A 22922-nucleotide genomic window follows, 5' to 3' on the forward strand; every position below is an offset into this window, starting at 1 on the left:
GTGCCTGTTTAGGTCACTATTGCCGGTTAACTGCAAGCACATCATAGCTAGTTGCCAGTTCGCCTATCAATGCTTGTTCCCAGTAGGCTCATCATTGCCACTCCCAGTTAGCTCATTAGTTCCAGTTCCAGTTAGGTCATTACTACCAGTTGGCTCACCCCTGACAACAAGCTCAACGCTCACCCCTCAGTGCGAAACTAGCTAAAAGGCAGCAGAGCACTGTACAGGGTCAAAGACAAGCGTAACGTCAACAAGTGCACTAAAGTGCAAGGGGCAGGCCCATGTAGACTAAAGGTTTAGGTTAAATGTACATGAGATGTTGAAAGTAAACTGTATGTTGATTACAAAATCATTTTTATCAACTTCTGAAAACATGTGAAAATCACAAAAAGAGGAGAAACATAATGTTTTCAATGATCAAAACACAATTTCTTTATAGTTTTGTACATGTAGTCAGTCATTACAATAATACTGGATCTAAAACAATCACGAGGTTGCGTGACCACCACCAACAATGACTTTGCTGCGACTGACGATACAGTTTGTCCCCTGAATAACGAATCAACAATGTCTATAGGACAGAATATTGAGGATGGAATATACAAAATAAAAATATCGACAGGTAAGTACGATTTTCTATACCTAACTCCACATGTATGTATCAACGTTGTACAGATATCTTCAAGGTACTTTGACGCGGAGTTTGGAATAGTAAATCTATGCATCCCTATAAGCACTTACCTTTCGATATTTTGTCCCTTGATATTCTGTCCTAAATATTAGTATGATAAGAATATTGTTGGTGTCGATATTCAGTAGTACAATCCGACGATGCATAGCCAGGTACTATGCATGAACCTTATTTACGTGAAAGCTTGGATAGGAAATGCTCAAAATGGTGGCAATGGTAGCATAATATGTCCCTTTCTGCCTCGTTCTATTGTTTGTTTCTTTTGGATTACTGTATCTCCCATGAGGGCATCAACATGTTTCGGCCCAGACCAGTCTCTTCTCAGGACTGAAATAACTAGTGTTAAACCTGCATGTAAAGCTTCCTTTTTGATTGTACTTTTCCCTAACAGTCTGTGAGAATGTGGGTGATGTTGGGCACTCAGTGAATGTGTGGATGAGGAAATCAGACTTTCATGTGCGTGTAAGCAGTCGGAAGATACTGTTAAGATTTTAAATGTTGACTTACTGGATACCTATTTATGCATTTGTATAGAAAAAGGGCAATCGCTTTTATGCTATGTCTGATCTTTAAATCAGTTTTAAACTGTTCTTCTCCATTTCAGCTGTCCATAGTAGTAACATTTAAATGGGCAACTAGTAAAGAGGGGCGTGTGAGGACATGGTGTGGGTCGGCACTGTAAAAGCTGAGGGCCTTGCAGAATTACTTCCGTCTTTAATCAATTTTTAGGTTTCTGACTCCCAGTCAGTGTTTAACATAAATGAGGCTGGCCATCACATATTTATTTAACCATCAAAAGCACCATCATAAAAACATAATAAAGGGTGACTTGTAATGACACCAAAGTTTTAAATATTATTGGTTATGACATGTTCTTATTCTCATACTAAACCCAGCAGGGCAATTCTAATCAGATTTTAGTGCATTTTGAGAAACATTTTCTAGCCTTTCTAACCTTTCCACTATATAAAACAATCTGGGATTCTTCGAACCATAATTCTACAGTGGCCACGATTATAGTAGGCAAATTTCTGCAATCTGTTGGTATAGCCAATTAATGTTCAGGGATATGTAACCTTTTTGGTCTTCTGAATTATTGAACTAATATCGCTAGTGGAGAGATGTGTTGGTTTGTTCTAATTCATGCAAAGTTTTTAGAATACATGTTCCCAGTAGAGGCTAGTTGCGGACATACGTACATTCTCTACACAGTTGGGTATAGGAAACTTCCTCACAAAGACCGAGGATTCACCCTCAATGGGGTAAAGCAAATTCTGAAGAACAATGAGGCTGATAATGTTCCCATGATATGCTCATTCCAATCTTATCAACAACTCAAGGATTCAAGAGCCTTTATTTTTGAGCTCTATATTACACTGGCCTTCAGGTAATAATCATTGGTCCCATTTCTATCATCCACTTTTTTTATCAAGCACTCTACGAATTGTTCAGTCCATCTTCTCTCCATTGTTTGATATTTGTTACCGAGCTTATGCTGTTCATAGATTAACTGATATTGAAGCTTCGCTAGTGTTGTATTTGAGCTGACACCTTCGTCAGCACCATTCAGCCTGTTCTCTTAACCCTACAGGAATTCTCTAGTCAATTACCGCTTTCATCCTACCGTGTGGAACCTCCATGAACTCTGAAGACTTATCCTATGACTCCCTCAGTCGCCCAAATTGAAAGACAAGCTTAATCCCTCCTTCGCCTTTCTATTCTTACTTCTAGAGTGTATCACGAGTAAACTCCACCGTTGACTTATCTGATTTCACTTTCCAAATGTTTCCACTTTTTAGAACTTCATCGCTAGTGGTACTATTCCTCGCATTTACTGCCATCCATCGCAACCATCACTGAGGTTTCGCCTCTACTTGAGTTGGGTGAGACCCCATAATATACATTTACATTTATAATCATTTTCAACTCATCATATTCTCCCTTAGCAGTGATCGTTACCCCATTGTTTGATTTTTTGATTCTGTTGGTGCTTAGTTTCTTAGATCTGTCTTTGGTTCACTCATGGGTGGTCCATCCCATGTAAGATGACCAACGAGGTGCAAAAAAATTATTTCTTTAGATTTAGATTGTCTTTTGTACATTGGTCGAAATATTTAATATCCAATTTATCTACGTTGTACCGAATGTGAATGTCTATTTGCCACCTAAAGTCTGGTCTATCTGTGACCTGAGAATTAAGTTGTTTCATTATAGTATTTGATTTACTTTAACTTTGTTGTACTATTAATTAGAATGATTAAAGCTCCAATCATGTGTTGTAATTTATTCTGACATTTGATATACTTCCATCTTCTATTTCTTTCCTCTTAATTTGTTCTTTTTTACATGTTACGTATCTGCAGGCCCCCTGAAATCAAAGAAAATGCCCTGAAGAAGGTGGCACCCTATTTAAGTGGGTGATTGCACCGAAACGCGCGTCGGCGTGTCCTACTATCTTTGTTCTGACGCATCCCCCTTCTATGAGCCAGTGGTGCCTGACCCTAGACACCCTTACACTACGAGGAGTTTTTCCCTCTGCTCACCTTTTTTCTCAACTTTTAATTAAGAGTTAATGTATGTTTTTACCATTTAAGATTGACTGTGTATGAATGTATTGTATGCTTGATTATTTGATTGTTATTTAATTGTACATTTACTCTTTTCAATCCCCTATGGGGGCCCACTTTCGATTACTATGTGTATTTTGTATTATCAACTATCATACTTTTTGTATTTATTTTCTATCTAGGAGCTATTCGTAAACTCACTTATTGAATTCTTTGCATTATATAATTCATAAAAAATAATAATAAAAATATCAATATTCCATCATCAACTCCCTGTTGTTTTCTATGAGTGTGTGTTCCTCTCTTTATGGTGGCAAATTTAGCTATTGAATCAGAGAGATCTCCGTGATCCATTGATATATGTTAAGGTAGAGCTTATTTTCTTGAGTTGTTGATGAGCTTATTTTCCCCTTCGCTCTCCTTATTATCCTAACTGGGGTACCCCTGTTTCTAGTGGACATTTCTTTCCAGCCTTGGTTGCTGGGGGGTTTCGCGTTCTCATTTATTTGTTTCTCTTTGTATCGACCATTGCACACTCGTTTCTCCTGGTAGACCTACCCTCTCCACCTCCTCCTTAGACAGTATCTTTAAAAACGCATCATTCATTCATATTCTTGTTTTTCATCCATCGGATATTATTTCTTACATCATCTTGTGTTGTGGACTTGTTTGTACATTCTTCTTCATATATTTACCTTTATTTTCTATTCATGGACAGCATCAAAACATTTGGCTTCTCGGATGAGGATTATGCACGACTTATAGGCCCCAACACCGAGTAAGATAGACCTTTCTCCTTGTCCAAAGGCCCCGACGAGGAATGGATGAAGTTATATAACCTGAAGAAAAAATCTAAACGCACGGAGGCACATGCTAATTTCATCCTAGAATACCTCAAAGCGGGGACCATCCCGATCGGTCTTAGAGTTAGAAATATCCCGGGGCTTTTTGTGGAAATTAGACAATTCCTTGAAAAGTGGGCCCTGATTTCCAACAGGTGCTCACGGGATTGGATGATCCTTATTGTGGAAACAGCCAGGGAAGTTATTCGGTTGCTAAATGTGGAGATATTAGAACTGGAAGATAAACTTAAACTGTCCAGTGGCCTCGAAGAAGGAAAGAAGAAATTAGAAGAAATCACTCAGGAACTGGAATCTTTTAGTGAATATCTTCTCAAAAGAAAAACCGATAAGCTCAGGAAGGACATTAGACTGTTCTCCCAGGAACGGACATACCCATATCTATCAGATAACTTTTATACTCAATCTGGTGAGTATACTGCTGGTCAACAACACACCTATAAACGAGTTGTCACCTTTTCTGACACTACCGATTCTGACAGTGAGGGATCTCCACACTATAACCCACGATTCGATACAGAGAACTATCGAGGACAGAGTCGTTTTTTAGGCAATCGAAGGGGTGGTTTTCGCCCCAGATATCAAAACCGATATTTAAACCAACATCGAGGCCAATACCAAAACCCCCACTCGAGTGGCAACTTCCAGGAACCTCAAACAGCTCAGAGGTTCCAGGAACCAGCACAACCACAGCGATATATCCGTACACGCCACAACCAATACTGGAGAAAGTAACCAAAATCCCAGTCTTTAACCTGTCGGACCAAACTATGGACAATTCCACCGAAACCCTCCTTACGAAGGGTCTCTCCTTTGTCCCTGCGATGAACCTTAACAAATTCGAACTTATCAAGGACCTTCACGCATTTTTTCGCAAAATACGTCTTAAAATTTTCTTTCTTAACTCTATTGACCCTGTATCCAACGACAATCTATCGGGTCTCAAACCACCATCTAATTTCACACCCAACGTTGAACAAGTTGGCAAAGAAGTGGAATGCTTTGAAAAGGCGGTCCTCAATAAAGTCCACAAAGCTCTCAAATTTGTACCATTTGCCTCTGACAACATACCTAAACAAGAAAAACTGGCCCTTACCAAATTGAAACAGAATCCCGAAGTTACCATCAAACCCTGCGATAAAGGAGGGGGGATTGTCATTTTTAACACCTATGACTATAAATCCAAGATGAACAACCTATTGAACTCCCCCCAACATTATTCCAAGATTCTGAATAACCCCGAACCCAAATTGAAAATGAGAATCCTTCGATTGGTAGAAAATGCCATTGCACGGGGAGAAATATGCCACCAAGATGCAGAATTTCTCACCCCTACATTCACTAGGTTCCCCATTATCTATGGGGTTCCTAAGACACACAAAAACCAAACCGATCCACCCCTCAGACCCATCGTTTCTACGATTGGGTCAGCGACAGAACCACTGTCGAAATACATTGACAAATTTCTCCAACCTATAGTGACCAATTTGGAATCTTATGTCAAAGACACCGGACATTTTATATCTAAGATCGAGGGTCTCCAATTCAACCATCAAAGAGAATTCCTAGTATCGATGGATATCGAATCTTTATATTCTAATATCCCTCAAAAAGATGCTCTTACTGTCATCAAAGACATCTTGGAAACACAAACGACATTACACAACAGCATTTTTCTCATTGACTGCCTCAGAACAGTGCTAGAGGAAAACTACTTTGAATTTGATGGTGATATCTATCACCAAATCAAAGGAGTCAGTATGGGGGCCGCTTGTGCCCCAAGTGTAGCCTGTCTATACATGGGGCACTTTGAAAAAAAGAACATCTACAATGAAGTGGCCCCATACTATGAAAATATTCGATACTGGGCACGGTTTATCGACGACATCTTTTTCGTGTGGCAGGGCGAGAGAGATGTCTTAGATGAATTTCTAACCTGGATTAATCTTGCTGATTCAAACTTGAAATTTACTGCCCAAATCAGCAACACCAGGTTGGAATTCTTGGATGTGGAAGTCAAGCATGAAAATGCCCAACTTAATGTCTCACTTTTCACCAAACCCACATCTAGAAATACCCTCCTCCACTTCGACAGTTTCCACCCGTCCAGTCAAAAGAACAGCATTCCATTTGGTCAGTTTCTCCGGTTGCGCAGAAACTGTACCTCTGTTCAAGATTATCTCCATCATTCAGAAACCATGAAGCTCAAATTTATCCAAAGAGGATACCCCAAGAAAGTAGTACGCGATGCCTTTAAACGAGCACGCTACTACAACCGAGACGCTCTGTTTACCCCCAAAGAGAAAAAACAAACAGAACAACTGATATGCATTACCAAACATTCGGTTCTTAACAACAAAATCCGACACATTGTAAACTCCCAATGGCATCTTCTCAACCTTGATGCCAACTCACCCAGGATCCCCAAACCTCTATTTGCCTTCAGACGCAATAAAAACTTGAGGAATTTATTGGTCAAGGCCAAATACGACAGCTCCAAGCCATCACTGGTACAACGATCCATCACGGGCAACCAACCGGTCCGAGGCCACCACAAATGTGGAACATGTCATGCATGTGCTAACACCATGGTTGGCGAGAAGATCAACTTCCGCCACCGCTCAGTTGAACTGGGTGCAATGACCAATTGCCGGACCACCAACGTTATCTACGTTATCCTGTGCCCTTGTGAATTACCCTATGTTGGGGAAACGGGTAGGGAATGCAGGATACGCATCGGTGAGCATAAATCTAACATCAGACGGAACAACCTCTCAGCCCCACTCGTCTCCCATTGGAAAGAGGCCGGACACATTGAAAGCGATTTACGCTATTCAATCCTGGAAAAAATTCAGTGCCATAAGGGCGCCAATATCACCAATATCCGCAAAAAACGGGAGGTTTTTTGGATTTTTCTTCTAGACTCCCAGAAAAACGGCCTGAACGAATCCCTTCCATGGGAAAACGCAATTTTATAAATCCTCCTGTTTGTTTCCCGCCAACGCGGCAACTTTGCGCTGTTAATCAATTCCATTTTGCTGTCCCTCCCGGGTCACTTCATTATTTGCCCATTTTGGCCGCGTACAATATGGTTCTTTTACTATGTGTTTCCTTAGACCATCCCTCTATCTTAGTTCCTCTATTGTGACATCGCCCTTGCATTCTATGACTGATGGGAATATGGCTGTAGAATTAACCCCCATGTGTTGATTTCCGTGAATGACGTCTCAACTCGACGTTCTTTAGTTATTCGTTACATCTTTTTCTCGGATTTGTGCATTTCTGTCTAACTAGTGAGAAACTTTTACTCATTTAGCACATCACATGCAAATTTCCGACGAGCCCTTGAATTCTTCTTGTTTCCGAGAATTGAGCTTCAAACCTTCTGTTATTTCGGCATGGGCATTGCCCTTCCCTGATTGGCCCCTGCTCGTCAAGACCATGCTATCCTTTGATTGGCCGTAGGTTTGTATTTAAAATACTGACGTTGCCCCCTTGCGTTTCCCGCGGTTCCTAGCTACGGCAACTTGTCATCCTCTTCTTCGACCGGTGAGCCCCTTGTCGGCTTTGGACATGATGAAGCGATCATTAAGGTATTAACTCATCGGCGCAGACCGTTTCCTTAATTGCGTTTAGCAGTTTGTCAACATCGCTTTCAGCTTTCAGTTCATCATCTCCCCCGCGCCTCTGTGATTACAGTTTTGCATGTTAGCGAGGTCGCTCTTCATTATGCTTCGCTCATATATTGTGTTTTTCGTTATTTTCTGTGACAGCGTCACCGCTCTTCATTACTAATTACATTTGCCATTGAGCGGCCATCTTCCGGAGATTTCACGTTACCAACTCTTCCGTGAATTGAAAACTCACATTTATGCTTGGTATACAGACCCTCCCAAGGTATTACGAAACCGCGTTATCAGCATATTTATTGTTTTGGCTTTCCTTTTCAGTTGCTTATCTAACACACAATGGTAACTGTTCTGTTTTACTTGATTATTTTAACTTAGGAATCCATTTCGGTTTATGCATTCTCCTCAGCTAACCCCGGGACGTCACGGAGCTGACCTCCCCACTCGAGGGGACTTCCCCTAAGGATTCAAGAGCCTTTATTTTTGAGCTCTATATTACACTGGCCTTCAGGTAAAAATCATTGGTCCCATTTCTATCATCCACTTTCTATCAAGCACTCTACGAATTGTTCAGTCCATCTTCTCTCCATTGTTTGATATTTGTTACCGAGCTTATGCTGTTCATAGATTAACTGATATTGATGCTTCGCTAGTGTTGTATTTGAGCTGACACCTTCGTCAGCACCATTCAGCCTGTTCTCTTAACCCTACAGGAATTCTCTAGTCAATTACCGCTTTCATCCTACCGTGTGGAACCTCCATGAACTCTGAAGACTTATCCTATGACTCCCTCAGTCGCCCAAATTGAAAGGCAAGCTTAATCCCTCCTCCGCCTTTCTATTCTTACTTCTAGAGTGTATCACGAGTAAACTCCACCGTTGACTTATCTGATTTCACTTTCCAAATGTTTCCACTTTTTAGAACTTCATCGCTAGTGGTACTATTCCTTGCATTTACTGCCATCCATCGCAACCATCACTGAGGTTTCGCCTCTACTTGAGTTGGGTGAGACCCCATAATATACATTTACATTTATAATCATTTTCAACTCATCATATTCTCCCTTAGCAGTGATCGTTACCCCATTGTTTGATTTTTTGATTCTGTTGGTGCTTAGTTTCTTAGATCTGTCTTTGGTTCACTCATGGGTGGTCCATCCCATGTAAGATGACCAACGAGGTGCAAAAAAATTATTTCTTTAGATTTAGATTGTCTTTTGTACATTGGTCGAAATATTTAATATCCAATTTATCTACGTTGTACCGAATGTGAATGTCTATTTGCCACCTAAAGTCTGGTCTATCTGTGACCTGAGAATTAAGTTGTTTCATTATAGTATTTGATTTACTTTAACTTTGTTGTACTATTAATTAGAATGATTAAAGCTCCAATCATGTGTTGTAATTTATTCTGACATTTGATATACTTCCATCTTCTATTTCTTTCCTCTTAATTTGTTCTTTTTTACATGTTACGTATCTGCAGGCCCCCTGAAATCAAAGAAAACGCCCTGAAGAAGGTGGCACCCTATTTAAGTGGGTGATTGCACCGAAACGCGCGTCGGCGTGTCCTACTATCTTTGTTCTGACGCATCCCCCTTCTATGAGCCAGTGATGCCTGACCCTAGACACCCTTACACTACGAGGAGTTTTTCCCTCTGCTCACCTTTTTTCTCAACTTTTAATTAAGAGTTAATGTATGTTTTTACCATTTAAGATTGACTGTGTATGAATGTATTGTATGCTTGATTATTTGATTGTTATTTAATTGTACATTTACTCTTTTCAATCCCCTATGGGGGCCCACTTTCGATTACTATGTGTATTTTGTATTATCAACTATCATACTTTTTGTATTTATTTTCTATCTAGGAGCTATTCGTAAACTCACTTATTGAATTCTTTGCATTATATAATTCATAAAAAATAATAATAAAAATATCAATATTCCATCATCAACTCCCTGTTGTTTTCTATGAGTGTGTGTTCCTCTCTTTATGGTGGCAAATTTAGCTATTGAATCAGAGAGATCTCCGTGATCCATTGATATATGTTAAGGTAGAGCTTATTTTCTTGAGTTGTTGATGAGCTTATTTTCCCCTTCGCTCTCCTTATTATCCTAACTGGGGTACCCCTGTTTCTAGTGGTCATTCCAATCTTAGTCTTCGACTTGATTCCAATGATTTTTAAATTTTCACTAAACTGACCTACCAAGCAACAATCCATGACACTTATTAGAAACTGCCCCCACACTAGCCTTCCTGGACAGATGGAAACACGCAGAAGTCAAACCCCTCCTAAAGAAACACTCCGTCAAGCTCAGCGAACTCTAAAATTATCTACTGATCTCCCTGCTTCCCTACCAGGCCAAAGTACTCGAGAAGGCCATCAACTAACAGCTCACAGAATACCAAAGCCACCTACTTCTCAATCAGGATTCCGCACCAACCACAGCATTGAGACCACGCCGATTGTCGCCTCAGATTACATCAGAACCATCCTCGACCGAGGAGAAACCGTGACCCTAATCCTTCTCAACCTCTCTGCTGCGTTCGACACCGTCTCCCACCACACCCTAATCAGCAGACTCTACAAAATCGGCATACAGAAAAACGCCCTCAAGTGGATCACCTCCTTCCTCACAGGATGCACACAGAGCATCCGAGTACTTCCCTTCACCTCCGAACCCAAGGACATCATATCCCGCATACCCCAAGGATCATCCCTCAGTCCCATCCTGTTCAACACCTACATGACCCCCTCACAGAAATTGTCAAATCCCATGACCTCAAAATAACAACCAACTATTGCTCTTGCTCACCGAAGACCCCTCCAGCGCCAAAACCATTTTCTTCTATGCCATTATCAACGTAGCCAACTGGATGAGAAACAACTGCCTCAAACTCAACTCCAACAAGTGTTTTGTATTGATCTTTGGTAAAAACACCTCCGTCTGGGACCGCAGTGGTTGGCCAGCAGAACTCGGACCAACACCCACACCAACCGACCATTCACGCAACCTAGTCAACGTCCTCGACAGGGAACTCACCGTGAAACGACATTTCAATGCAGTCACCACCTCTTGCTTCTACACCCTTCGCATGCTTTGCAGAATATTCAGATGGATCCCAGTCAACACCAGAAAGACCGTCACTCAGGCCCTCGTCACCAACCGTCTCGACTACTGCAATGCCCTCTACACTGGCTCCTTCACCCAGCTCCTCTGAAGACTACAGACCATACACAATGCTGCAGCCAGACTCATCCTGGACCTCCCCAAATGGACGCACATCATCCCCCACCTCAGGAACCTCCACTAGTTCCTCATCCAAAAGAGATGCCGGGTCAAGATCCTCACACAAGCCTACAAAGCTCTACACGATCAAGGACCATCCTACATCAACCGTCGACTGAACTTCCATCTACCCACCAGACACCTGCACTCCTCCTCTCTGGCCCTTGCCCACCCCCCGCATCTGTCGCAGCCAGAGCGGGAGCCGCACCTTCTCCTACATTGCCACCAAGACCTAGAACGGCCTGCACCTCCATCTCCAAACAGCCCCATCCAGAACAGACTTCAGAAAAAACACTCAAGATCTGGCTTTTTGACAGAGACATAGCAACCACAATGCCCAGGTGCCCCTAGGGGTGACAGTGTCTCGCTATACAAATGCTGATTGATTGATTGCAAATGCTGATTGATTGATTGCAAAGGTCAAAGTACACAAACCTACAGCATCAACCTGACATTTTGTGATTTTTTTGTTCTATACCTTGTGTTCTTCTTCCCACTGGTACTTCTCTTACCTACAGAAAATGTACAAAATGTCTGTAAGGAGTTATGTACTTACCTGTGAGCTTCGTGGGTGATTCTGTAATTACGTGGATGTCATTTCCCTGAAGATCATTGGATGTCTGTGGAGGAGAGAAGAGTTGAAGGACATCAGGGACAAAAATATATTAAATCCTAATTTCTGCAGTTATCATCTTACCTTGGAGATCCACCTGCCCCCCCCCACCCCCACAAGCTGCTCATTGTTGAGATGGTCTTCAGAGGAAAACATTTTTAGGAGAAGAAAGCAGTGTCACCAGCATATTTTTACTTAATCCCTACACCACACTGGAGTCATTGATGTGTGCACCGTGCCCAACAGGCAGAACGAGCATTCAGGTGAGACCCTGTAAACCATGCAACATTTATAAAGGATACATGTTACAAAGACAGTGAGCCCAATGGGGAGAAGTCCCACTTACCATTGTAAACAGTTGTGGAGAGAGAGTTATTATATAATTAAAATGTTGTAATATAGGAAAAGGTTTTTTAAAAGATCACAGTTGTGATGTAATCTGCTCAATTATGAAATAAAATTATACGGGATAGGCCCTTGTTAGAAATGGGGATCTCTAGTTGGCAATGGTTTGCACCTTTGTCCAAGTAGGGACCCTTCTTCCTAGTCAGGGTAAGGGTGATACACTTCTAAAGTAACCCCGCTCACCCCCTTCGTAGCTTATCTCAGAGTCAGTGTGTGAAGCATTTGTGCACACATACATTAACACATTGAAAATACTAGAAATGGACACCACACCAGTTTAGAAAAATACGTAATCTTTATCTAAACCAAACAAGACCAAAATGACAAAAATCCACAATACAGTAATCAAAATATGACTTTTTAGGAGGTAAAAACAGTACTGTCCTTAGCAAACTATAGATGCAACACTTTCAACACAAAATACCTTGGATGCATCACAATCATAAATAAAAACAGCAGCATGGAAGGTGGTGCATCGGTTCCTTACGCCCAGTGAAGGGGATTAGTTGATTCCTTGCTCCAGGGGAGGTGATGCGTCGGTTCCTTACTGCCACGCAGGGGAGGTGATGTGCCGGTTCCTTACTCCAGCGGAGGTGATGCGTCGGTTTCTTATTGTGCGGGGAGGTGAGGCTTCGGTTTCTTACTGCGGCCCTGGCCTTCTTGTAGACTTGGCGCCCTGGTGCGATGCGTGGGGATCGGGGATGCGTCGGTTCTCAATGCGGTGGCAACGGCCCTGCGTTGGTCTCTCCAGCTGCGGGCCCTCAATGCCTTGGTTCTTGCAGCCGCACAGCAGGGCCTGTGTCAGAATCGGTGCAGTGATCTCAGACTTTGGGGATCGGTGCACGGGATTTGGCGTGCAACAATTTCTCCAGCCACGGGTGGTTGCTTCGTCAGTTTCTTCAGTGGCACATCGGCGATGCGTTGGAAACAGGTGCGGATGCGCCGCGCTTCTCATAGTTGCGTCTCTTTTCCTGTTCACAACAGCAGGACCAACCTCCAGAGGCCCAGCACAGCAACAGGCAGGTCAGAACTCCCAGCAAGGAAGTAAAGGGGAGCTGGTGGTGAAGTCTTTGTGTGCCTAAGACTTCAGAACAGGAGGCGAGCTCTACTTCAAGCCTTTGGAGATCTTCAAGCAGGACAAACAGCACCAAGCAAAGTCTTTATCCTCTCCTTGGCATAAATAGCCACTGCAGGCCAACCCCAGACAGCACACAGAAAAGAGGCAGTACTTCTCCTCCAGCTTTCCCAGCTTTTCTCCTTGGCAGAGGTTCTTCTTGAGCCCAGATGTATTCTATAGTTTTGGGGTCTGGGCACCAATATTTCTATTCCATTTCTCTTTGTTGTCTTGTGGCAGAGAGGCTCTGTGCTCTGTCAAAACCAGTTCTGTTCTCTGGTCCAGCTTCCCCGCAGGAGGTGGAGACAGCATTGTGTAAGGCAGAACAGGCCCATTCAGGTGAAAGGAAATCTCCTCCCCTACTCTAAATGGAGCCCAGGTCTATTCAGCCCAGCTCTGACTAATCCAGCAAAGGCAGAACACACCTCAACCTCCCCAGTGGCTGTCTACAGTGAATGCGCATACCCAGCCCCTGTCACTCCAAAGACAGATAATTAATCCACAAACCAGTAGAGGCACACAGTGTGGCTAAGAAGGAAAATACCCACTTTCTAAAAGTAGTATTTTCAAACACAGAATGTAAAATTCATCCTTGCTAAAAGATGCACCTTTACATTCTGAGTTCAGGCATACTAAACTTCAACTTCGGGTCTTGTCCCAATGGGAAGGTATATTTATAAAATGTTATGAATACATTTGCATTCAATCCTATGGGACAGATAGTATTTCAATTGTGAAAAACGAAGTATACTGTATTTCGCTATCAGGACATGTCACACACATCAGTACATGACCTAGCTTTCATATACACTGCACCCTGCCCACAGCGGTACCTCGGGCCTACCTCAGGGGTGACTGACATGTAATAAAAGGGAAGGTTAGGGCCTGGCAAGTGTGTGCACTTGCGAGGTCAACATGGCAGTAAAAACTACATGCAGACACTGCAGTGGTAGGTCTGAGAACCTTTTGCAAGGCTGCGTGTGTGGGTGGCACGAATCAGTGCTGCAGGCCCACGAGCAGCATTTGACTTACAGGCCTTCAGCACACACAGTGCACTGGACTAGGGACTAAGCAGTAACTCAAACAAGCCAATCATGGAAACACCAATCCATAATAACAATTCACACAAAGAGCTTATGCACATCAGCACTGGTCACAAAACCAACTAAAACAGGGTAAAAAAACAAGAGGCTAACAAGCATTGGCATAGCCAAAAGGTCTCGCCTTCTGGACCTTATAAGTGTTTAGCCATGCAACAGTTGCATAACTAAATACTTATAAGGTCCCAAAAGCGAGACCTATTGGATATGCCAAGCGGCCGTGCGGCCGCGAAAGTGAAAGTAATCGTGGTCAAGCGGTGCACGCGTGCCCGCGCACATGCACTGTAGCTCTAGGCTGGCCTGGTAGCACTTTTTGGAGCCCTCTCAATAAGTTTTGCCAGACCAGCGCATGCGCTGGGTCAGGCGAGAACTAAAAAGCAAAAAGTCTGGGGATTAACCCGCTAAAAAGCCAGGTCTAACAGCCCACTTATATTTATTTTCACCCTCCTCCAGTAAACTTCATTTTCCCATTGCTTTCCATATCCCTCTTCCTAAGTACTCCCTTATTATTCCTTGCACTTTTTGCACAAGCCCACCCTCATTCCTCCTCTTTTAATTTTTACCCTGGTGACTCTTACCATCATTAGAAATACATTATTACATGTGTTCGACCTGGGCCAAAATAAAGTAGCAGTATGTGTCACATCCCCCTCCCCCAGATGAAGAGTGCTTCTAATCCTATGCTTCATACTGCAGTGCATCTTGGTGTAAGAAAGAGGCAGATTTTTTTCTGTCCATGCATTTGGCTGAAGTCTTGGGGTGAATCTGGGGATGGGCCTTGGGGCAAGGATGCTAGTAAGCCCACACTACTTTCTAAATCACCTACACCACCACCTTTCATCTACACCCAGTATCACTTTACCTCTTACCCTACATTATCTCAGCCTACATAATAAACCCTTACATATACCCTATACATCCATTTACACTCTACAAGGTCACTTTACACCCACACACCGCATCATCGCGTCATGTCAGACTTCTACCTACACCCTTCATAGACCCTCCAATTCCAATACTACAAGCTATACCTACACTCCCACCACCACTTACTCTCAACATCCAATAGCATGTCAGAATACCGTTGACAGTCACCTGGCATAAATACTATGCCATAAAGTTTATTTACAAAATATAGTTCCATTGGGTATAGATTTTCTATTAGTAACTCTAATGGGGCCATATTTTTATAAACAATGTTTAAGACACAATATTTGTATCAGATGACATTTACTTCACAATATTTTGACACCAAACCTCACGTCCACATGTACTTACATGCCTAACCATTCTACACCACCCACCACCTGTGTCTTATACCAATGCCTAAACCACCCTATAGACCCTAGAGTACCATCAACATACTGTCCTGCACAGTAGCCACCATCTGTACCCTAACACATAGGCTTCACAAAACCACCTAGAGATCAGTACGAGCTGCTCCCCCCCTTCTGTCCTCTACGTTACTCATGCCTTTCATGGCAAACAGAGGAGACAGCAGCACCTCCTGGCTGGGTGGATATAGGAATGTGGACCAGTATCAGAAGAAGGGATAATTTGGTGGAGGTCATGAGAGTAGCCGTAAAGGTTTGTTTTCTTGTTTGTTCTTTTGATGCCTTCATGATCTCTCATTTCATCATGTGTGTTATGCAGTTGTAACCAGAAAGATGATATATCAGCTGAGCTGTCTGGTTTACTGCCGTGTATGACCTTGTAACAGATTTTTGAAGTTGATGCATGCTTGATTGGTAACCGGTGAAGAGCCCCCAGGGTGGGGCAGTTGTGGTCTTGTTTGTGCTTGCCAGTGATGAGGTGGGTAGGGTGTGAGCAGACCATCAGTGACCATCAGTGCATGAAAAGGCGTGCTCTGTTGAGGAGAAGGTATGAGTTGGAAGGTAGGGTTTGCACATTCGTAAGCGGCTCTGTCTGTAACTGTCCGCCGGGGCTCTATGAATGAAAGACCAGCATCCTTAAAGAAGTCCATTAATTTGGAATTGGCGGAGAGGGCGCGCATGGAAGTAGCCAAGCTATGTTATCAAGCAAGTCTATGATTTTCCATTGGAACTTGACACTAATTACCTCAGTTTCCATATCCAGGAATCCATGAGGACTGTACCTGAAGCAGTATATGTGTTAGTTCGATGCCCCCTTTAATGTACAGATGTGTGTCAACCTACTGACAAAGAGTTGTGTACCCCTCCAGAGTGTGCATGTGGAGGTCACAGAGCACTCAGTTAAGGACAGACCCTTGTGGAACTCCACAGTAGATGAGGGTGGTGGTGATTTGCAAGGACTCACCTGGACATAGTGTTTTCTGCTGCCTTGAAGAAGAGGATAAATTGAGCACTCTTTTAGCGATGTCCATGCGGGTAGAAAGGATGTTTGCGTAGTAATCTGTGGCTATTGAGAGATGAAGGAGTGCCAGGAGACGGAGATCACCTTTTCTATTAGGGCATCAATGGCAAGCTGGATTTTAGCAGTTTCTAGGCTATATCTTTTTTTAAATTTTATTTGAAAAGTTTTATAAAGTGCGAACATGACCCGAAGAGGTATCAGAGCTTTGTACAAAGGAAGTGGAATGAGGTAAAAGCATGAATACAACATCATAGCGGAACATGTGAGGTACATGAAAAGCAACAAAGTCATAGGGCAGCACGGGTAAAACCAAAATTACAATGTTGACCCACGGTAAACAGCCCAACTTGTGGGACATGTAAAGTTCCAGAAGAGCAATAAATCTAATAGGGCACGTGAGGAGACAAAAATAGAACTTTTTAACAAAAGTATAAAAGAATGTCAAACAGGAGATGGAAGTAGGTTAAGATGGCTCCAGGACTATTGCTGTTGATGGGTCATTCAGGAGTAGCCATTTTACTACAGGCATGCCTGAGTGAGGTTCTGCCTCTCACTGTCTTCTTGGAGTAGAGGGATCTTCTGAATATTGACATGTGCTTGACGGAGCAGTAGCCCTCTGTTCCATCAGGGTCTGGGTGAGACTCTTTAGTTGAGGGAAGAACCATTGTAGAGCGTTGTAGGGAAGATATACAGGTATGGCATATGAGCTGTGAGGACCTCATGAGGGGCGAGGCGATTGTGCCACTGTGATGAGAAGCTGTCTACAGGAATCTTAAGAGACTTCACAAGCCCATGAGTGAAAAAAGGTTGGAATGACGGCTGTATGATTACATAATATTATATATGGTACATGATACATTAAGCCAACTCGTTGTTAGGGATTCGTTATTAAGGTTGTTTCTCTGCAATGACTGCCCTGCAACGAGGCAGCACGGCGGGATGCTGTGGGGTGCACCTCAGGAGGCTTGATCGGTTTAACTTGTGAGACACTGTGGACCTCTTGTCAGAAAAAGATGAGTCCCTTTATATAGGGATTGATTGCATTGAATAATGTTTCCCAAGCAATATTATTACTAGAGATGGAATTTTGTGGGCAAATCATGCAGTTTCTAAAGCCAGGAGGTCCTGGGGCAAGGTGTGGTTTTTCATGCTTTTGAGTCCACAGTGCTCAAGTGGACCTCCTGGCACTGATGAGCTGAGGGTGTCCTCACATTAATGTCTTACGTTCCATCACATTCACCCACTTAATGCACTATGGTATCGGATGGTTGGATAACACAGGAAAGGTAAGGTCGCACTGACCCCCAATAGTGATGTGAGCATGGACAGCTTTACACAGACAGAGGTGCACAGCAGAGGTATAACTAGGACTTGTGTCACCCTGTCCCCTCTACCCATCCCTGGCCTGTGTCTGGTTCTTCACCCTGTGTCTGTTTCATTGGAACTACCACTTGGGCCACTCTTTGGTGGTCTTGGTCTCTGGAAAATACAGAGCTAAGTTACGTTTTCCCCATACATATGGTTTTTCCACAAATGCCCCTTAATCCTCCATCTGCTGCATAATCTGCAGATTGTGACAGAAGACAATTGTTTCTAGGTCAAGTGGATCAAAAGTTGCTAAAGTCGTGGCAACTCATGGTCCTGCACTCCAGAAGGCCCTACGCAAGGGTTGACTGGTCATCTTTCGATTCCTTATTGCAGTATTTGGGTATTAAACACCTGAAATCTTTTCCTAGACAGTGTTACGTGCTGTAAAAATGACGTAACACTGTCACAAAATGACCCGCATTACGCCGCATGGTTTGGCTATTTTTTGCCACATTATTTAAACAACCCTGCTGCATAATTTGGTCCTCCACTGCTGTATAATTCCAGTGGGCCTTTCTAAAACTGATGTTCACCCCGCCCCCAAGATTTATGCTTGATTGTCCAGCTTCGCTATCCCATAAAGCTCAAAAGTGCACAAAAATAGGAGTGACTTGGCAACTCAGTGGGTTTGCAGTACTATCTGGCTAGTTATGGCCTGCTTTGTTTGTTCATTGTTGTGGGGCCCACCCTCAACCCCCTCCATTTTGCCTGTCTCCCGGTATCCACTGGCCTGTATCCTGTGAATCACTAAGCACAGGCTACCACAAGCCTAATGCTCTGGGTACCAGACATAGTGTCCCTCAGCCACGCCTGGGGGGTCTCTTGATCCTGTCTTGCTATATTTATTTGCAATTTTACATAGCACAAACATAACCCAAGAGTATCAGAGCACTTCATGTATGATGACAAGTTCCACTTCATACGAGCAGATTACAATAAGAGGGTATCAGTTACATCCATAAAAGTTACAGATTACAGAAGTAAAACATAACAGCACAGGAGGCACTGATCCGACTAAAGGTGTACATTAACTTCAGTGCACTTATGAAAGGAAAAGATTTGTTTTGTAGAGAAAATAAGAGTGTCCCAGTATTATATATTTATAAGGTACTTGGAAAAAGAAATCAAGAGGGCCTACATCCAATTTAGTGCCCCAGGTCGCATGCAGCATCAAGAAGTAGTGCCAGGGTCTGGATTATTTGCAAGGATTCCTGCCATCACCTTCTGTGTGTTTGTTGTAACACCACAAGTGTCCCGTGCTGTGCTCAGATCTGGTACCCTTGCTCGCTGCACCACAAGATCCAAGCTGGACCTCAGTGTTGAGGTCTACTGAGGTCATAACAGTTCTAGGGTCGCTTGTGCTCCCTTCTGCCATTCGCAATGGACTGTTCCCATCAGAGCAGGGTCAGAACTGATCTGCATAAGGCTGGCCTCTGCCTAGAGTGGCACAGTGGGTGTAAAAGGATTGGCTAGAATGCTACCCAGGGCAATTTCCAGTGGTTTAGACTATTTGCAAGCATTACTCCTACCACCTTTAATGTGTTTTTTTTTCTTAACATCTGTTCTCCCATGCAGAGTGAACACAGTTTCTGGAAAGAGAGTGCACATATCTTTGCCAATTCATGGAAAAATAACCTAATGCTGGAGGGGACTGCAATTCCTACCTGGATCTGGCCATGAAGAGTACATTGAAAGAACAAGCATTAGCAAGGCAATAGGTCTCTCATTTACGAGAGTTAGAGCTACTGGCGTTGTAAATGACAATGTTTTTTACCTATGTGTTTTGTTTTGGAGTCAAGTGGATGTATGTGGTGTGGAGTGGAAATGTGTGACTTGGATTGAAATTGTTAGTTGTGGAAGTGTGTGGTGGAATTGTGCTGTGCTGGTGCTCAGGTGGTGCTGAGTGATGCTGACTTGGTGCTGCGCTGGTGCTCATTTGGTGCTGAGATAGTGCTGGTGCTGAAGTGGTGCTACGCTAATGCTGGTGCTGAGTTGGTGGTGAGCTGAAGATGCTGTGCTGATGCTCAGATGGTGCTGTGCTGCTGTTTTTGAGGTGTTTTTGTGTTATTGTTGACGTGGTGCAGCGCTGCTGCTGAGGTGGTGCTCAGGTGATGCTGCACTGGTGGTGGTCCACTGATGAGGTGGTGGTGCTATGCTAATGTGGTGCTGTCCTGATGCTGAGGTGGTGTTGTGCTGATGCAAAGGTGATGCTGCACTGATGCTGAAGTAGTGCTACATTGGTGTTGAGTTGCTGCTGAGGTGGTGTTATGCTGATGCTGTGGTGCGGCTGCACTGGTGCTGAATTGGTGGTGGTGCACTGACTCAGAGGTGGTGCTGTGCTGATGCTGAGATGGTGCTGTGCTAATGCTGAGGTGATGTTGTGGTGGTGTTGTGTGGTGCTGAAGAGATACTGCGCTGGTACGAAGGATATGCTGAGCGTTGCTGTGGCGGTGCTGAATGATGCTTTAGTGGTGCTCAGGTAATGCTGTGCTGGTGCTCAGGGGGTGCTGAGGGATGCTGAGTTGGGGCTGCACTGGTGCTGAACTGATGCTCTACTGGTGCTGAGGTGGTGCTCTGCTAATGCTGAAGTGGTGCTGCATTGGTGCCGAGTTTCTGCTGAGGTGCTGCGCTGAAGCTGGTGGTGCGCTGGTGCAGAGTCGGTGGTGCGCTGGTGGTTCTGTGCTGATGCTGAGATGGTGCTGTGCTGCTATTTTTGAGGTGTTGCTGGGTTATTGTTGAGGTGGTGAAGCACTGGCGGTGATCCACTTATGAGGTGGTGGTGTTGTGCTGATCTGGTGCTGTTCTAATGCTGAGGTGGTGCTGTGCGGATACTTTGCTGGTGCTCAGGTGGTGGTGTGCTTGTGAGGAGGTGGTGCTCAGGTGGTGCTGAGTGATACTGATATGGTGCTCAGGTGTTGTTGAGTACGTGCTGCACTGGTGCTCAGATGATGCTGTGCTACTGCTGAAGTGTTGCTGCGTTGGTGTTGAGTTGCTGCTGAGATGTTGCTGGTGGGGCTGCGCTGGTGCTGAATTGGTGGTGGTGCACTGACTCAGAGGCGGTGCTGTGCTGATGCTGAGATGGTGCTATGCAGGTTCTGTGGTGGGGTTGAGTGGTGCTGAGGAGATACTGCAGTGGTACGGAGGTGCTGCAGAATGATGCTGTGCTGATGTGGAGGTTATGATGCTGCTCTGAAGCAGAGGTAGTGCTGCGTTGTTAGTGAGGTGGTGTTGCACTGGTGCGGAGGTGGTGCTGTGCTGGTGCTGAGAGATTCCTAGATCCAAACTAAGTTTGTTTTAGAAAGGCTGGGAGGGGTGGGAAGGAAGCAGTTATTTGTTACATATGCTAACGTTTCTGAAGTAGTCGCGTTTAAATGCCAAAATTGTCTATTGTTTGGGAAAAACGATGTAAATTAACCCCCGAGCAGGCAAATTATGCACTAGGGAACCGTGTTCAAATGCCAATGTGTTCTCCCAGTGCCAACCCTAATAACAGGCCAATCTGACTTTACACCCCATGCTTGCATTTGTATTGAATCGCTGCTTTCCTGATAATTTTCAAACTAAAGTGCCAAATCAACAAATTAAGAAATATAAATAGCCCCGATTTTGAGAAGAGGGTATTCTTCCTGTTTGGTGGCACTAACCGCAGGCCGCGTTCTGCTTTGTGCGACGTGAAGTTGTTGCATGGGAGTGAAGCAAGGCAAACAGCCTAATAAAAGAAGTGGGGGTTCTAACCTAGTTAATCAGTATCCAAGTGGCATCGCAGCGCGTGACATCGCAGCGCATGACATCACAGCGGGTGACATCACAGTGCGTGACACCACAGGAAGTGGCATCACAAGAAGTGACATCAGATCTTAAGCCCTCACGTATATGTTTAGTAGGTGTATCAGTACATTTGAGCACATTTCGAGTATACTTGCAAACCCTCCTGATTTAGGCAGAAGATTCACACTATTGTAAGCTTCACATAAAACAATGTTGCATTTTGTCAGCGTAAAGCTTCCTCTAGCCACAGTGATATAAGCCAGAATCAAAAAGTATGTTGCCTGGTTACACAGCTTACAACCAGCCCACTAGACCAAAACTGGGGTGGCAGTGTTCATGATGGCAAAACCAAGTTACTGTGTTGCAGCCCACCTACATTTAGAGTACAGTCTTTATATTCAGCACATTTAGGTGAAGTGATAAAGCTGTCATTAGATGGATCGCATCCATTGGGGACACATTCAGTTCTGCTGTTTGCCCACCCCAGTGACTTGCCCACCTAGGCAAGGGGCCAGCCATTTTTTTCATATCACTGAATGCCGTTTTGCTCATATTTCTAAGCTACCCTAATATTTTCACATAAAGGGAATAAGACATGAGTAAACTGTGACATCTGTTCTTCGGCTCCCGTGGCCGTAGCTGGCTATTGTGCAGTGTTTGTGGTAGATACCGTCATTGACCATTGATGTTTCAGGGCATAAGAATGGTTCATTCACTTTGGATAGGAGAGCTGTTCATTTTGTAAACTTATATTTAGTGTGTGTCTAATAAGAAGTGAACGCTTACCCAAGAAGTGGTAAAGGGCTTGTAAGTCAAATATGGTATGAATTTAATCACAGTCAGTAAGCTCAATATCGAGCCCAGGTATATCTTTTAGACAAGGGCATTATAGAGTAAAACCCATAAATGTGCTCCCTAACTCATAGTCCTCAAGAACCCCAAAAAATAATTTCTGATGTCTCAGAGTGCTGAGTGTCTCCAGGCATGCAAAGTGTCGTGAAAGGGTTAATGGAAGTTTGGCGACATTAATTACCAACCAGGCTGGATTCTAGTGGCTGAATATAAAAGAGACATTGCGCCGTCAAGCACTTGTGATGCCTCCACCACACAAGGTATCTGCGTTGAGGGAAGGGGTACCCAGCCGCCCACAACATAGTG

At 43.7% G+C, this 22922-nt stretch overlaps 1 protein-coding gene across 1 annotated transcript in view; it reads right to left on the bottom strand.

Annotated features, from left to right (window-relative positions):
* Positions 1–22922, bottom strand: part of LOC146830421 (uncharacterized) — a 197176-nt gene that overhangs the window by 165937 nt on the left and 8317 nt on the right. Inside the window, exon 2 of the mRNA XM_085604646.1 lies at positions 11598–11661. Coding sequence (XP_085460772.1) covers positions 11598–11661 — 64 coding nt within the window. The remainder of the gene's footprint in view (positions 1–11597; positions 11662–22922) is intronic.

Source organism: Triturus cristatus, chromosome 5_1 (genome assembly GCF_964204655.1).
Source record: "Triturus cristatus chromosome 5_1, aTriCri1.1, whole genome shotgun sequence".
NCBI lineage: Eukaryota > Metazoa > Chordata > Amphibia > Caudata > Salamandridae > Triturus > Triturus cristatus.